This window comes from Epinephelus moara, chromosome 15 (assembly GCF_006386435.1).
Source record: "Epinephelus moara isolate mb chromosome 15, YSFRI_EMoa_1.0, whole genome shotgun sequence".
Taxonomy (NCBI): Eukaryota; Metazoa; Chordata; class Actinopteri; order Perciformes; family Serranidae; genus Epinephelus; species Epinephelus moara.
The window spans coordinates 16894371-16911670 of NC_065520.1; the positions used below are offsets into that span (position 1 = coordinate 16894371).

Below are 17300 nucleotides of genomic sequence, written 5' to 3' on the forward strand. Positions count from 1 at the left end.
GCACTTGAAGGTTGCCCGTTCACTTACGTTTTAACAGGTCTGACGCTACTATGCGCCCCGGCTGTATCTAGGCTAACGGCTAACATGCTAACTATTATTTTTATGTCACTAGTCACTTGAAACAAATTTAGGACGATAGGAGACAGGTTGAAATAAACCAAAATTTCCCTTTAAGCAAAGCGTCTAAAGACTGACTTGTAAGTCTACCTGCGTGCTGACGTGGGACGTATCCCGCCTCTCATTGGCTGATGCTCTTTGTCAGTCGTGTCAGACTTCTCCAGTTTTCTAGCATGCCAGATATCCAGTCACAGACAAGGGGGCGACTTCCTCGTAGGCTTGTCCACACATGAGGACTCGTCGTGGCAGACTATCTGCCGACTCACCTCCGACCCAAGGTGGCTCTCAAGATCCTCCGCGACGTCAAAATCGCGGTGAAAATCATGTAATGTGAACTAGGCTTTAATGTACTAGACAATAAACAATCAGGTGATAAATCTGACAACAATTTTAATACTTATGAATGTCGTTTAAGTCATTTCTCGTGCAAAAATGGGGGAAATTTATGGTTCCAGCATCTAATATGAGACTATTTGCTTCTTGTCTCTGATTTATGCCATTGTTGAGTGAGTATATTTGAATTTTCGAGCTCAGCTGGGACAAACCGTGCATATTGTATAGGCTTGGGCAGTATCATGGATTTACAGTACACAAGGGTATTTAAAAATTCCCATCGTATGGTTTTAAATAACGTCAAAAACACAGACAGTCCCCTCTCTATTAAACTGATACAGAGATGCTGTATTGAGGTGATGTACTGTAGTGCACAGCACACACCACCAGAGGTCAGTCTATCCTGGTGGAGCAGGCAGCTGAATTGAGGAAGTAGCGACTGTCAGTGGTGGTGACAGCATTACAGAGTTGGTAGAAGGCTGACCAGCAACCGCAGAGAGAGACGGAAAGGAAAAATGGCATATTATTACATCTAACTCGGTAAATTAAGGGTTTATTTCTACACAGATGGTTTTTATGAGCTGCTGAGTTCGAATGAATTATGTTTTACGATGAGTTAACAAGGTAATTAAGCTAATCTTAGTTCGGTGAAAGAAAGAGAGAGAGAGAGAGAGAGAGAGAGAGAATTCAGTAGGTGTACGGTAGGGCTGCCCTTCTTACCTTATATATACGACCCCGCCGCCGTGCTCCGCCTTGCGCTGCCAGCCAATGGGGACCTGGACAGGGACGGCCTGCCTCTCATCTCCCGCCTCACAGTCCTTTCCGCCATTCATTGCTCCACTGGTTTTACGCTCGACACCTCAGAGGTATATCTATCAGACATCAACCAGCGTCTTCGCAATGCACGTCATGTTCGTCTTCCAAAGCCGTGGTGGAGGAGGTGGTGGGAGGGTTGCGGAGAAGGGTAGAGCTGCAGGGTTATGCGTCGACGTAGGGTGGTGGGTGGGTGGTCGGGTAGGGTGAGGCGAGCTCACGGCAGACCCTACCCTTTCAGCTGCTTCATGGCTACAGTGCTGAATGCTGCGTGGACTTCCATTACTGCATCTTGTCGTTCAGAGCCATCCGACTCAGGAAGATGCTGGCTGAATGAGTGGGGGTCAGGAGTCGCTGTGCTTTCACAGGAAAGTCTACTATTATTAACTTTTTACCATTTGTCTTTCGCCGCTCAGGTTCGGTCCTTCAGTCGGACAAGTAGAGTGTGTTCAACATATTGGTTCCCAAACGCAGTTGGGTAGTGGTATTCCCATGGTTCCTGTGAGGGCAGAGCAGAAGAGGAATGCACATGAATTAATGGATCCATTTGTTTTGCATGAGTAAAAGTTCATAATTCAATCTGCTCTGGGAATGACAGACATTAATGGAATAAAGCCCTGTCAATTTATGACATCAGCAAAATGCTACATCGTAATTGGAAACGGAAGTAACTGGAGTAGGCAGTTATATTTTGGCGTCTTTGGGCAGAAACCATGTTAATATCAATATTTCAGAGATAGAGAGTAAATGTTGCTAACAGTTTAGCCGTCTGCTAACCGAGGCTAAAGGCTCACAGCTATGGTTTCAAGTTCACGTTTATGTAGCTAACATTAGCGAGAGCCTCGAATCACAGTGTGTCCTCCCTCTCTCACTCCTTGCTGCTACAAACCACCTCACCGGGAGGAGAGCGGGCAGCAGTTCTGGAGACGGACCCCAAGTCAGCGGCCACATCAACGCAAATCCAGCCAGCGCAAACCTTAGATCCAGGGGACCAGACAGCCCTGACGCCCCACCTGAACTGCAAACTTTCTGTTGCTGCCATTACACAGATTAGTTTAGGCACTGCCTAGGATTTAGTACAGTTCACGTTTAAAACAAGACTGGTACCTGGAATTTGCTTCTGGTACCCGACGGTAAACTGCGTCTGTCTGCTTGTGTGTCTGCTCATCTAGCAGTGACACTACGCAACAAAAAATAGACCAGAAGCCAAAACTATCGAGTAGATCGGCACTGCAGCGATAGTCTTAGCGCACTTGAAAGCCGGCGAGGGGCTGTGGAGCTCTATGGCTGGCTTCGCAGCAAGTCTGCCTCCCATCTGAAGTTCGCGGAGCTCTGTTGCCAACCCTGGAGCTCTGTGGCTAGTTTCTAGGCTTCGTGGCACATCTGTCTCCTGTCTAAACCTGGCGTTCTCACCCAGATGTAGTCTGAGGTACCGATTATTTGGCGCTAAAGGATTTACCGTGAATCGGGTCTTGGTAGTACAGATGTAATTCAGTCGGTAACCTTAAAAGTACAGAGTTCAGTCCTAAATGCAAATGCTGCCACTGGCTATGAACCCACAGTGACACCCGGCGCTGGGGGGTTAGTGCTGACCTAATTCGAGCTGCTACAGCTGCCGACCGAAGGTCCACCTCCCGAGCTGCTGCCTGCTCTCCTCCGAGGGAAGCAGTCCACAGTGGTGGAGAGCAAAGCGAAAAAGACCATGGGGTGGCTAGCAGCTAATTTTTGCATGGGTGACCCCGAATAGTCGATGATTCGGTGATTCGATTCGGAGAAGTCTGATTCGACTGCCAGTCACGCCGTCGCAAAATGTGGTTATGAAACAAGACCGTACCATTCTGACTATATGGGGGTGCTCACTGCTGCTGAACATCTTGAAGAATGTATTTGTTTTCTTGTAATTCATGATATAGCCTATTCTGATACAAACATCAGCCTAATTTCTGTTAATAAAAAATTGAAAATGACGCGTGCGTTTCATCAGTAGGCAAAATCATTACTACGCATGAATAAATCACCCAGTTGCTCGATCCAAATAAGTTGAGGTGAGAATAAATCACCCAGTTGCTCGATCCAAATAAGTTGAGGTGAGTCAGTGCGCTGCAGGACCATCAGAGCAGCATCGAGGCCTACGGTGATTTACGGTGGCGGAGCGCATAAACAAACACTTAGGAGGAGGTACGTGCTCTCAAATCAAACTTTTTTGAAGGATTATTCGTTTACCTGAAGTGTCTTGAAACGAATTTCACCGCTGATTGTTTTCTTGATAGACTCTGATTTTTTATTTGGCTACTTTTTGTCCGACGTGGCCAAACAATTGAGAGCGGTGACGCACGGTCCATGTGGATGAACTTGTATGAACCTGAGTTGATTAATGAAGTAACTTGAAGTCAGAAAGACGGAAAACTGTTTCTAAACCTTTTGATGATGTTTTTGTTTATTTGTGAATGAAATGGCAAGTTCTGACGAGTCAGAAACGACTCCTGTTGAAGACATGCATGAGGCTGCAGCGCGTCTGCGCTCATCTAGAGCATCATACCTTGATGAAGTGAAAGGAATAAAGAAAGATAAAATGATAACCCTTTTACTTTTATTATTATTATCTTATGCCAACTGAAGAATTATATTTGTTTATTTGGGTGTTTTAGCTCTTTTCTCTGGAGCGGACACTGACACAAATGAGCTCATTTATCAATGACGGGACAAACAACATGATTCGGCGATTAGTCTGCTAAAGGAAAAATCTGTCAAATCAGATTCGACTATGAAGATTCTTAGTCGGGGACACCCCTAAATTTTTGCTCATTTTTGGTCAGATAGAGATAGAGAAAGCGGGACAAGAAGGATATGACCCGCAGACACCTCTACAATGAAAAAAGATTAAATACAACAATGTATGGGAAACACAGGGTTACTATATGAAGCGCGTGCATATGCTTGTGGTAGTCTGGTGGGAGAGCTGCTGCAGAGCTTAAAAAACAGAACAAAAACTAAATAAGAATCTAAAAATCACAGCAAAAACACTGCATAAATCATTTAATCATTTCCACTGAATCAAGCCAACGATACCGATGTTGTGCCCCAGTCGTAAGGATTTCTCTCTGATAGATGTACGACTTTTACCACAATGCTACACGTTCTACTGTTTACCTAACCATCGTAGCAGCACAAAAATAAAACAATTACAGCTGTGATGCCTTTCATAGTCGTAAAATCCCATGTGAGAGTATTACAAGCTGTAGTGCAGTCTTTTGGGGTTCAATAAGCCTTCAAATTCACAGATCTGTTACTCATACTGGATCATATTTCATGTCATATACCAGCGCCTGAAGCAACACACCCCCACCAACGCAGCTCTTTACGTTGTTTGAACACAGGGCTGTTTTCGGTCTGAACGCCTGCTTGGGAATACCTTCAATACCAGGCTTTCAGAGTCAACGTTTTACAATGAACAACAAGATCAGGCTTTATATAGAAAACACTGATCAGTTAAAGAAATAATACAGATCAGGAAATCACTGCATGCATTAAAATGCTGCTAATCACAATGGCTAGACGACAAAAAGCTGTTTTATTTTTTGCGCAGCAACACTGGCAGCTCTCTCAGACATTTCAAACACTGGTAGGGGCCCATCAAAGCTGGTAAATCGGGCTGAACTCAGTACGTCAGTGATGGAGCTCCATGCAAAGCCTCCTCTCAGCCGCCGGTGCTGCTGACTCATAACTGCCCTGTGAGCTGCTGAGACCGAACCCAGTGACACCACCACAGAGGAAGAGAGGGAGGTACGGAGGGTAGCGCTTGTAAAAATGAGGCAGCAGTTAAAACGTATGCTGTTTATCTGGAGATACGCTGCAGCAACAGTCGCACCTCATCATCTCAGGAGAAGTGCGTAGTGTCCTATCACAGAAACCACCACATCGTTAAAATCTCATTTCCCAGAAGCTCCATGTTTGGAAAACGCAGAGGTGACAGAGAAATTTCTGTTGCGTTCACAACACAGGAGACAAGAAATTATTTCTCCAACACGTGCTCAGTGCAGAGTTGCTGTTTGAGAACACCTCCGGCCGTGACACGTGTAACCTCTGTATTTTGTTTGCTCAATTCAGAAATAGGCAAGATGGGGTACGGGGAGTGATGTGCAGCAAAAGTCCTGGATCAGATTCAAACCAAAGACATTCTGATTAAAAAATACATAGGTGCCATGGCGAAGTGTTTTCATCTTAACCTTTGGCAGAGCAACAGGATCTAAATCTGCCACCGTGCTAATATGAAAGCACAAATTTAAATCCCAGCTCTCACCATTTTACTGCCCATTTCTCCCCCACCATTTCCTGACTCTCAAGAATGTCCAAATTACATGTGGTACCTGCTAATCTGTAACCTTTTACTGCAGGCTGATCTTTTTTTAAGATTATGTTTGTGGCCTTTTCGCATTTATTGTTCACAGAAGCAGGAACGAGACGGAGAGACAGGGAGGAAGGACAGAGAGGAGCAGAGAGGTGGTCGAACTCGGGACATTGTGGGGACATAAAAGCTGACCAGAAATGCGGCATGAATTCAATTATTACTGCATTGAAAACATCTTAAGGTGGATATTTTATTGAAGCCTGACAGTAGGCTTTGCAGCTTGCAGCGACGAAGATGGACCAGCTAAAACTGTGGGACACACAGCTGCTGTAGCTAGGCTGTCGATGGGGAACGCTGCCTCAAAACTGGAACTACACGTCAGGGTTATGGCGGCTATGGATGTACCACATGTAGGGCACAAGAACTGTGATTCAAATTGATAGCTGAGGGACTTTTCGACAGATTAACATGAACAAAAGCAGATATATTTCAGCCTCGTCAGGATACAGGGCATCAAATGTCATGCAATGCAATGGAGCCAGAACTATAAAGCTTCATTAACTGTACAATACGTGCATGGTATCACGTTTACATTCCTGTTTCAAATGACACAGAGCAGAAACGCCACATTTAAGACTTCATAATAAAGTGTTGCACTGCTGTTAAGTACGCATGATACGCAGAGCGGTATGTCGGTTGAAAACAACATATTTTTGAATGTTTAAAGAAGGCTTTGATCCAACAATTCCTAAATTGAGCAGATCTTCAAAATGACGACTAATAAAAAAATCGCATCAAGTAGGGCTGATACCTTCTGGGCGCCAAATTGTCATTGGTGGCTGTCGTTACTTTCATGAGCGGTTTTCATAAGCGGAAACATCAGGCACTATTCTGAAAATGCCCAGCTAGGAGCGCCAGAGTGCTGAAAAGATGCACCGCTTTCTCAGCTGAGGCACTCTGGTTGCGTTCAGTTGCCATAACGTGAAATATCTGCCTAAGTAGACATGTCTGCATGAGGTAGAGCACTTGCTCTGGCCATTGTTTTAGATGAAGGGAAGGCGGACGCTCGTCTCAAGCCTCATTCAGTTGACTTCAGTTTTTTAAACATTAAAATATCTGTTTTTGCATTTCCATTGTCATAAGCTGTCATAAGTACTAGGGCTGCAACTCATGATAATTTCATTGTCGACTAATCCGTCGATTATTTGACTCATCATTTTATCGAAAAATGTGTTAAAATGTTGAAAAATGTTCGTCTGTCTCTCCCAAACCCCAAAATTATCTCGTCTTGTTTCGTACTCACGCCAAAGGGTTTTAGTTCACCGTCAAGCTGCCAATATTTGAACGTAAGAAGCTGCAATAAGAGTATTTTGGGTACTTTTATAATACTGTTCTATGAAAAATGACTCAAACCGATTAGTCGACTACTAAAATAGTCACCGATTATTCTAATAGTCGATTAGTCATCGATTAGTTGACTAATCGTGGCAGCCCTAGTTGAGACATACAACAATTCATATCCCAACCATTTTTATTTTACGCGCTGGTATCGGATCGGTACTCGGTATCGGCAGATACCTAAAGTTCAGGGATCGGAATCAGTATCGGGAAGGAAAAAGTGGTATCGGTACATCTCTAACGATAACAAATTTTGCTGGGCGATTAACTGCGTCAGAAATTATTGCAATAAGCGATAATATTTTAGTCGACAACTAGAATAGTAACCGATTATTTTAACAGTCAAGTAGTCATCGATTAGTCGACTAATCGTTGCAGCCCTACTTAGCACACTGATTCGATACTAAAAGGTGAAGCCAGAAAGGACAAGAGAGCATTGTCACTCTTGCTCTTTCGCCCATGGATGATGAAGGTGCAGACGTTCCACTGCATTGACAGTGAAGAGGAAACACCGCGTGACCTGTACGGAGCAGTGACGCATCTGATACCATCTGGTAACAACCCGGCCTACATTTAAGAGTACTGACTGCACTAGAACTACGAAACAAAAGCCCCTTTTTTGCCCAATTTTCCACCTCGTAGGGTAGTCATATTGGCGGAACCCTTTTAGTTTGAAAAGCTGTTGAAGACTTGTGGGAGGAGCTGTTGATGACGCCGCACGTGCGAGCCACTGGCGGTGGATAAACAGGAAACAGCTGATAGCAGGAATTAGCGAGCAGCTAGTAGCAAGAGGGAAACACAAACCTGACAGACACTGTAAAGATGAGCAACTGGGAAGACAAAGAATTGCGCGCCCTCCTTGTCCTCGCAAACGAAGAGGCCATTAACCGTCAGATGACGGGGACGGTGAAGAACGGGCCGACTTACGAGAGACTCTCCGAAGGACTGACCAGCCGTGGCTTCCCTCACACGTCACTGTTTACGTCACACACTGAGCTACACGTTTTGTTACTTGCTCACGCCCCCCCTTGCCCCGAAAAAGGCGCATAAAATGTTGCTGCCGTTTGTGGCGTACTTTAAATATGTGGCTTTCCCATTGCAAAGGATTAAAAAAAAAACACCGGCAACAGCAAAAAAAGACATGGCAAGTTAATCTAGAGATAACGTGCAGATTTTTAATTTCTGTGTCAACCGCTCGATTGGTTGAAGAGTCAGAATGTTAGTCGACCCCGATTTTACAGCATCAAGCTTGATAAGCACACATCGCTATCACACTAAGCAACTGTGGATCATGTCTTATTAGTGCCAAGAGCGCATGTAGAGAAGATACTATGATTTCAAGATGCTCTACAATCACTGCTAGAAAAACAAAAGGAAATTGTGTAGCTTTGAGACAAAGCAGTGGAGGATCATTTTGGGAGTGGACCCTAAATTTAGTCCTGTAAATGTTCCCCCGTGTCCTCGTTTTGTCCTTAGCATGTGCTGTTGTTGTCAATATTGTTTTGCCCTCACAAATGATGCTGGGGAGGAATGCCCTTAATAAATGACAAGGATAGTAACATGAAGCCTGACGTCACTGCACAGTCACTAATGTCTGCGATTTGAGACAAGACTGCATTTTGTGGCACTCGGGACAGTAAATCAGACCTGTGTGAAAAGGTGAGAGATGAAAAGTGAAAGCAATCGGCGATAATAAAAGCATTTACTGTTTTAGGAAAAGATGCAGCACCACTGTAAACATATTTTGGGGGAGAGGAGGAAGAAGAAGAAGAAGCGATGGGAATTCTACACAGCTTGGACTCAATCCAGCTGCAAACTTCATACGAGCAGTACGGAGCAAGAGTTAATGCAGAAGAAGACATAAATACAGCCACTGTGGACTTGCAGCAATGCAGCCTCAGAAAGGAAGAAAGAAAATGTTTAAGATAAGAAATCGCATCAAAATGACAAGTGGAACTGCAGCCAAAGGTTCCTGAGTAACTGAATTTGCAGTCCATTAAGGATGGCAGCTTATGTAAATGAAAATGTTCTCTCTCAATGTCCAAATTTGAAAGAATATGATCAGACAAAGTGGCTCGTGTGCATCTCACTGCGTGGTCAAGACGTCCCTTTCTGTCTGTCTTGTCCTGATTCTACAGGGACGTGAATGCACCCCAGCAGCAGCTCTTTATTTGCTGTTGTGATCATTGGAGTTGCCTTTAAGGTCTGTCCAACCCACAATCACGTCTAATTGTCTTGAGTCATCCTGACCGGGACACGGAAACTTTTTATCTGCTAGCTAGCTGGTGCGGCAGCTGGTAAACTTCACCCGCTGACTCATGACTCAGATCAGGATGGGATCTTTAAATGATGACTGCAGGAGAACTGGAGTTTACCAGCATTTTGGGCTGTAGTGACACCAATGAGTGCAAAACGAATAAAGCTATTTAGAGCTATTTATTTCGATCAGTTACTTAGTTTGTGTTATTGTGTGAGTTTGGTGTTTAACCATTTAAAATCATAAGACAGTCTGGGGAACGTTTATGGTCACAAATGTCCTGCCCACTTCTAAACAAGACATTTTGGTGCATTTAAATCTGCATTTAAAGACACTTAAAATATCTACAAATGTGCCAAGAAATCAGGGTCTGGCACACGCTGTCAAATACAGCAACACAGGGTTGCAGCGGTATTACATGTCATCTTCCATGTTTAGGGAGTTTATCATGTATGTTCTATATAAGGCGGTCACAAATGTCCCTGCTTCTTCTGTGCAGGATGATGCATTTAAACCTGTCCACTTAAAATATCTAAAAATGCATTAAGTAACAAAACATCAGGGTATGTCATATGCCATCAAATAAAGCAAATGTTTCGGAAGTTAATGACGCACTATACTCTATATGAGGCAATCCAGTGCACGTTTGTGGTCACACATGTCCCTGCCCACGTCTGTGCAGGATGTTTTTGGTGCATTTAAATCTGCGTTTTAAGCTTAAAATACCTAAAAATGCAATTAAAGCCAAGAGAACAAGGTCTGTCACATGCTGTCAAATGAAGCAACAGAGGTAAATATGAGGACTGCAGTGGCATTACATGTCATCTTCCGTGTTTAGGAAGTTTATCATGTAGTATGCTCTATATAAGGAGGTCTGGGATACGTTAATGGTCACAAATGTCGCTGGCCACCTCTGTGCAGGACATTTTTGATGCATTTAAATCTGCAATTAAAGCCACTTAAAATATTTAAAAATGCATTTGGCGCCAAGAACTCAGGGTCTGTCAAATGTTGTCAGGATTACAGCAACATTTCATTTCAATGTTCAAGAGGTTAATCATGTCATATGCTCTGTATAAGGCAGTCTGGGGCACGTTAATGGTCACAAATGTTGCTGCCCACTTCTGTGCAGGACACTTTCTGTGCATTCAAATCTGCATTTTGAGCCGTTCACTCAAAACCTTTACTTAAAAATGCAATTAGCGCCAAGAAATCAGGGTCTGTCAAATAAAGCAACACAGGATTACAGCAACATTTCATGTCATCTTCCACGTTTAGGAGGTTTATCATGTCATATGCTCTATATAAGGCAGTCTGGGGCACGTTTATGGTCACAAACATCCCTGCCTTCTTCTGTGCACGACACTTTCACTGCATTTAAATCTGGACTCCATGCTTAAAATATCTAAAAATGCATTTAATGCCAAGAAATCAGCGTCCGTCACATGCTGTCAAATAGAGGGCTGCAGTGGTATTACATGTCATCTTCGATATTTAGGAAGTTTATCACATAGCATGCTCTACTGACTAGTTAGTCTGGGGCACGTTTATGGTCACAAATGTCCCTGCTCACTGCTGTGCAGGACATTTTTGGTGCATTTCAAGCTGTGCATTTAAAATATCTAAAAATGCATCCAGTGCCAAGAGAGCAGGGGCTGTCACATGCTGTCAAATGAAGCAAAGCACAGAATAGGTACCTGCACAAAGCATGCACTGTTTATGGAGCATAATCCTGGGCATGATAAAAGGACAAACTGTGCAACACCAAAATGTAACAGCAGTGAGCCCTGCTCTCCTGTCACTGACCCAAGACATCCACCACTGCTCTCTCCAGACTAGATTAAATCCATTAATTCTCCACCTAGCATTTAAATCTTGCTGTAACCCCACAGAGCTGGCTACAGGCTAGCTTCAGGGGTAAATTAGCCATATTGTCCTGCAGCAGCCTTCAAAGTTGACAGCTACACAAGTTGGCTGCGTCGCGAGGTCCATGACAAGACTTTTCCCCCAAATGTGGAGGACATGACAACCGCTTGTGTACATTACCAGAGCAACCATAGGTGCCTGAGCGTTAGATAATAGCCAATTAGCCTGGTGAACATTAGCCAGACTGCTTATCAACTGTGCCAAGTGTTGCTTTATTAAGCCACAGCCGTGTGGCGTTCAATGTTTGGTTTGTGACGGGGTGAGACGTGCGGCTGGAGCTCCACCGTGTGCGGGCCTCGGCGTGAAGAAGTGACCGTGTCAACAAGCGGGATCAGTGCTGTGTGCCTGTGCTGTTTGATGCATTGGACACAGCATCTGAACTAGCTGGGGGGTTAGCATGCCAAGCGTCAGCTGTCTAGCTACCGTTACTTGGGTAAGCTAGCCAGCTAGCTTGTTGTAACGAAAATGAATTAGAGGGCGAGCTCGGCTACGCTAGTAACGTTTTGGCGTTTAATTGGCGAAGCGAAACCGCCACCGGGCACGTTGGGGACCCGCAGCCCAGATTCCGACTCCATATTGTCGAAGTAAAACGCACCAAGGCCCGCGTTGGGGTTTCGAGCCAAGGGGGCCAGGCAAGGCCAGGGCCAGGCCGAGTTAGCACGGGTTAGCTTAGCATGCTAGCTAACAGCCGTGCAAACCCGTTGCGTTTGCAGAGAGAGAGAGCGAAGAAGAAGAAGAGAGAGACGCTTTTCAGGCACTAACGTTTCTGTCTGCGTCAAATCAAACCGTAAACAGCTCCTTCTTACCCGGGCATCCCTGCGAATGCATACCGGCACCGAAACCGTGACACGGGCGAGCGGCAGCGCGTTTCTGACCTTTGGAAAAATAAGAATAAGAAGCCTACCCATTAGTTCTCTGCCTCTGCTGGTTCTCCTACACTGGGATATTGGAAATGATGGAGAGCCGCACTGCGCATGCGCGGCAGGCAGGCAGGCAGGAGCAGCCAGCAGATGGGAGAGGTGATGCACGTTACCCCCAGAGCTCAGATACATAAGCTCTGCATGGCAAAGAAAAAAGGAAAAAAGTTGGGAATGAAATTATGAAATGAGTGAGGAACGACTGGATGTGTGGGTGGGGTGACTCACACAGGGATGTAGTGATCAGTGAGGCTCCCACAGTGGGGTCTGGGGGCCTCCAGGGGCCCCTGAGCTTCACCACGAGAGGGAATCATCCTGTTATTTCACTTATTTGACTTGAATCCTGTGACAGAATAAAAGACAGTGACCTTTCTTGGGGGGAAAAGGGCCGCAACTAACAGTTTCTCACATATTTGATCAGTTGTTCGGTCTCTAAAATGTCAGAAAATGGTGAAAAATAATGAAAATCAGTGTTTCCTGAAGCCCGAGATGACGTCCTCAAATGTCTTCTTTTGTCCAAACCCATAGACATTCAGTTTGCTATCACAGAGGAGGAAAGAAACCAGAACATATTTACATTTAAGGAGCTGGAATCAGACAAATATGATATTTTTTCCTGAGGAAATTACTTAAATAATTCATCAATTATCAAATTAGTTGATTAATTTAATAGCTGACAGCTCATCACTTCAATAATCAATAGTAATATGCTATTACAGCCATGATAAACTCAACTACAGGTAAATTATGCTTTATCCATGAGCATTCTGAAGACATACAGGTGACACACAACACAAAGTGCAGGAGCAGTTTTCGCTGACTTCCAGAAACTATCTAATAAACACCGAGGCACCCGGCGAAACATAACTGACACTGCCATGTTTCTTATTGTCAAACTCGTCCACTTAGCAACAGTAACTAAGGAAGTGGGACTTAGGATTGGTAAATTGGGCCCCGAAGAACACTGCTCAGCCTTGCAGCTAATCTTGTTGACATCACACCTTGACCTGGAAACAAGGTCAATCATGACTTCTTCTGCATGAATTTTTGATCTATGGAGGTTTTATATTTGGAGCAAAGAACAACGGCTTAAAAAACCGTGATGTCATCACAATGTAGAGTTGAACTGAGCAGGAATTTGTGGGCGGGGCCAGCAGGAGATACACTATTGTGCATATTCAGTGGGCCGCAGGTGTGACGAATGGAAAGCTACATGCTAAAAACAGAAAACTAGCTTAAAGGGATAGTGCACCCAACATGAAAATTCAGCCATTATCTTAAAGGGATAGTGCACCCAACATGAAAATTCAGCCATTATCTTCTCACCCATATGCCGAGGGAGGCTCAGGTGAAGTTTTAGAGTCCTCACATCACTTGCGGAGATCCAAGGGGAGAGGAGGTAGCAACACAACTCCACCTAATGGAGGCTGACGGCGCCCCAGATTCAAACGTCCAAAAACACATAATTGAAACCACAAAATATCTCCATACTGCTCGTCCGTAGTGATCCAAGTGTCCTGAAGCCCCGACATAAAAAGTTGCTTGGAAAAATGTCAAAAACAGAGTTCAAATGACGTTTTTCCAAACAACTTTTTAGAGCTAGTTCAGAGCGCGCCGGCAAAAACGCCAGGCGCCTAGAGTGTAGAAACGTGAGGTGCGTAGCAACACATAAACTGCGAACAAAAAGCCTAATTCTCATAAACAATTACAAAAAAGCGCCTCCAGCTGCTGAAAGCAAACATTTTGATGGCACATTTTTGTTTCTGTGGCCATTAACAACCTGGTCTCGCTCCGAAGTTGTCGAAATCTGACACTTAGGCAGTGACTTCCGGTGTTAGACAGTGATGAAAAAAGCCGTCCTTTAACGTCAGCATGATATGGAGCCGGTCGCGGTTAAAGTTTAACAGCGCTTGGTGGCGTCAGGGAGAAACACAGCAGGACAAGAACTAAAGTTAAGGCGGTGAAAGTCCCGCCTGTCCAAAGATTATAAAGCCAAACCCTGTTCTTCTGTCCTCAACCCAACCACGTGCGTTAGTTGTTAGAGGACAAAAGTGTCAATTCACGGTGTACTGACATAGTGCTTTTATTTTGAAAGAAACTGTATGCAAACTGTACATCTCCTGTGAAAACAGAAGTTTATTTTGAAAGAAGACAATACATGTAACAGGCAGAAGTTGACACAGCGTCCCAGAACATCAACAACCAACACACCCAGGGTGGTTTCAGTATGTAGTTTTACAGCAGTGATGGATGTGATGTGTGTTCAAGTCTGTGCATAATTAATATACTGTATAGATTAACAGGAAAGAAAAACATATTTACAACTGTAAAAAACACCTGTGTGATTATTTAAAACTCACATTAAACCTCAGTATTTAACACAATTGACAGCAGAGAACAGACACGTAATATTCAAAGCAAATATTCTTTGTCAGGGTTAAAATAAAACACAGTCACCTCCTTGTTGATGTAATAAAACTCACTAATAATAATCCCATTAATGGCAGCTGATAGCTCGGAGGTATTGTGTCACATTAATGAGGCGTATTGTGTTAACAAGATTAATACTATTAGCTGCAAATTGTTGTAATGTTGATAACTAATTACAGTAATTGGAAGGTTTTAATTTTAAAACTATTAACACTGGCTGCATCACCTCTAGCAATTCATCAACTGTTATGAGACATTGTTGAATTATTAAAATAATATGAGTGGAATACAGAAAAATAAATTTCTACTGGAGATGAAAAAGTACAAACTGCAGTGTTGTGGTTGTTTCCCAGTTATATGTGTTTATGAGAATATAAAAATATGAAACACAGCGGCGGTGAAGCAAAAAGAGACGCTCAGCAAAATAATTTCCCTGGATAAATAAAGGTCACAAAAGCTCAAAGATGGAGGAGTTCAGTCATCTGAAGTGAAAAGGAGACGCAGCTCAGGGTGCAAATGCTGGAGTTCTGTCTGAAGGTCAAACCTGAGGAGACGTTAAATTAATTCAGTGTATGGCTGCTCTAAAAGGAGTGCTTCATATATTTTTAAGGGCAAACACAGAGCTGAATGTGTGAGCCGAGAGCCGTATTTTAGAATAATGTGACAGGCTAAATGTGAGCGGAGACCGGGAGACGATTTGCGAGATATCTGGTGGTTTATTGTGCTTTTTTCATCAGTCAACCAAAAGCCACAGGAAGCGTTTAAGTATCTCCAGAGCTCCGTCATCATTGTGAGTGAGTAAAAGATGTTGCGCAGCCTTTCAGATGAACCATCCCTCCTAATTTTATCAAAGTCAGAGCAGCGGTGGCGGTTATGGCTTAAAAAAATGTAATTTATAATTGCATATAATTGCCTCTGGTAGGGCAATCAGTGTCATCTTTGGAAATGCTTTTCATCACACCTCCAAATTTTGTCAGGATCACACAGATGTTTTCTGAAATTAAAATTTATTACTGAGTCCTGAGTAGATGTTGCTTGTCTGAGAGTAAAGACTGCAAGGTGGGATATATGGGCTGAAATTAAGAGAAAATGTAATAATAATATTTATTTATATGGCACCTTTAAAAGCAGAGTTTACAAAGTGCTTTGAAAGCAGCAGCAAGATACCCCAGAGGCAACATAACAATAGAAGACAAACTAATGCAGAACTAAAGCAAAGAAAAAAATTAAGGAAAATGAAACAAGAGATAAGATGTAAAAACATCAGGAATTAGACAGATGATTATGACAAGTAGAAATAAAAACAATAAAACCACACAAATAAAAGTAAATGCAATAAAAAGACTAAAAGCAAGAAACACACACTGAAAAAAATAATAAGGAGGTTTGAAGACAGAATAAAAAGATAAACAAAAAGACGCGTATTGTGTTAAACATTTCAGCTATAAACCTGGGTGTTACTAAAATTATTTACATCATGTATTTGCAAAGTATTTGTAAGATACTATTTCTCTAGACAAAAACACTGCTGCAAATGCAAATGCTCAAAGATGTGGTCATTTCAAAGATGCTTTTAAAGACAAATAAAATGTTGATTAATGTACATAAATCGCTATATACTACTTTTTTATAACAACATATTTAATTAAAGTTCAATTTTATTTTTAAGTTTTAATATTTTTAAATAATTATTTTATTTTCTATGACAATAATAATCAAAATTAAATCTAATAGTATTTTCAATAAGTGTAGCAACAACAATAATAACAACAACATATATTATCATTATTATTATTTACTTTAATTTATTCTTCAAACATTTTTTAAATAATTAATTTCCTTTTTAACCAACAATAATTAAAATTAATTCTAATATTAGTTGAAATGTAAAAATGATTTAAAATATTTTTTACATGATAACAACATATTTTATTAGAATACATATTTTAATTTACTTTTATTTTAGTTTTTGTATTTTGAATAATTCTTTTAATTCTTAATAATAATAATAATAATAAAGTTTACAATTAATTCTAATATGAATTTTTAGAATAATTTAAATATTTTTACATGATAACAACAACGTATTTTATAATAATACATAGTTTAATTTATTTTTATTTTAAAGTTTTTATATTTTGAACAATTCTTTTAATTTCTAAAAATAATAATAATATTTACAATTAATTCTAATAATATGAATTTTTAGAATAATTTAAATATTTTTTACATGATAACAACAACGTATTTTATAATAATACATAGTTTAATTTACTTTTATTTTAAAGTTTTTATATTTTGAATAATTCTTTTATTTTTTAAAAATAATAATCATATTTACAATTAATTCTAATAACATGAATTTTTAGAATGATTTAAATATTTTTATATGGTAACAACATAATTTATTATAATAAATATTTTCATTTACTTTTATTTTCAAGTTTTTATATATTGAATTATTCTTTTGATTTTTAAATAATATAATATTTACAATTAATTATAATAATATGAATTTTATGAATAATTTTAGATATTCTTAAATAATTAAAACAGAAACAACAACATATATTATTATCATTATTATAACTTTATTTAAAAAAAAGAATTATCTAAAATGTAATTTAATCTTAAAGTAATAATAATAATAATAATGATAATAAATATTACTAATAATATTAATTTTTAAAATAATTTTAAATAATTTTAAAAGAATTACATTATATCATTATTATTATTATTATTATTATTATTATTATTA

General features: G+C 41.1%; 1 protein-coding gene across 2 annotated transcripts in view; it reads right to left on the reverse strand.

The window, feature by feature from the left end:
* Nucleotides 1–12142, reverse strand: part of LOC126401727 (methyl-CpG-binding domain protein 5-like) — a 47004-nt gene extending 34862 nt beyond the window's left edge. Inside the window, exons 1-2 of one of the 2 annotated variants that reach the window (XM_050063187.1) lie at nucleotides 12097–12142; nucleotides 1171–1762 (exon numbers count right to left, since the gene is read on the reverse strand). In XM_050063187.1, coding sequence (XP_049919144.1) covers nucleotides 1171–1283 — 113 coding nt within the window. In that variant the 5' untranslated portion in view covers nucleotides 1284–1762; nucleotides 12097–12142. Of the gene's footprint in view, nucleotides 1–1170; nucleotides 1763–11998; nucleotides 12039–12096 lie in introns of those variants that run through there. The other variant, XM_050063188.1, reaches the window with a different exon arrangement.
* Between the last annotated feature and the right edge of the window lie 5158 nt (nucleotides 12143–17300).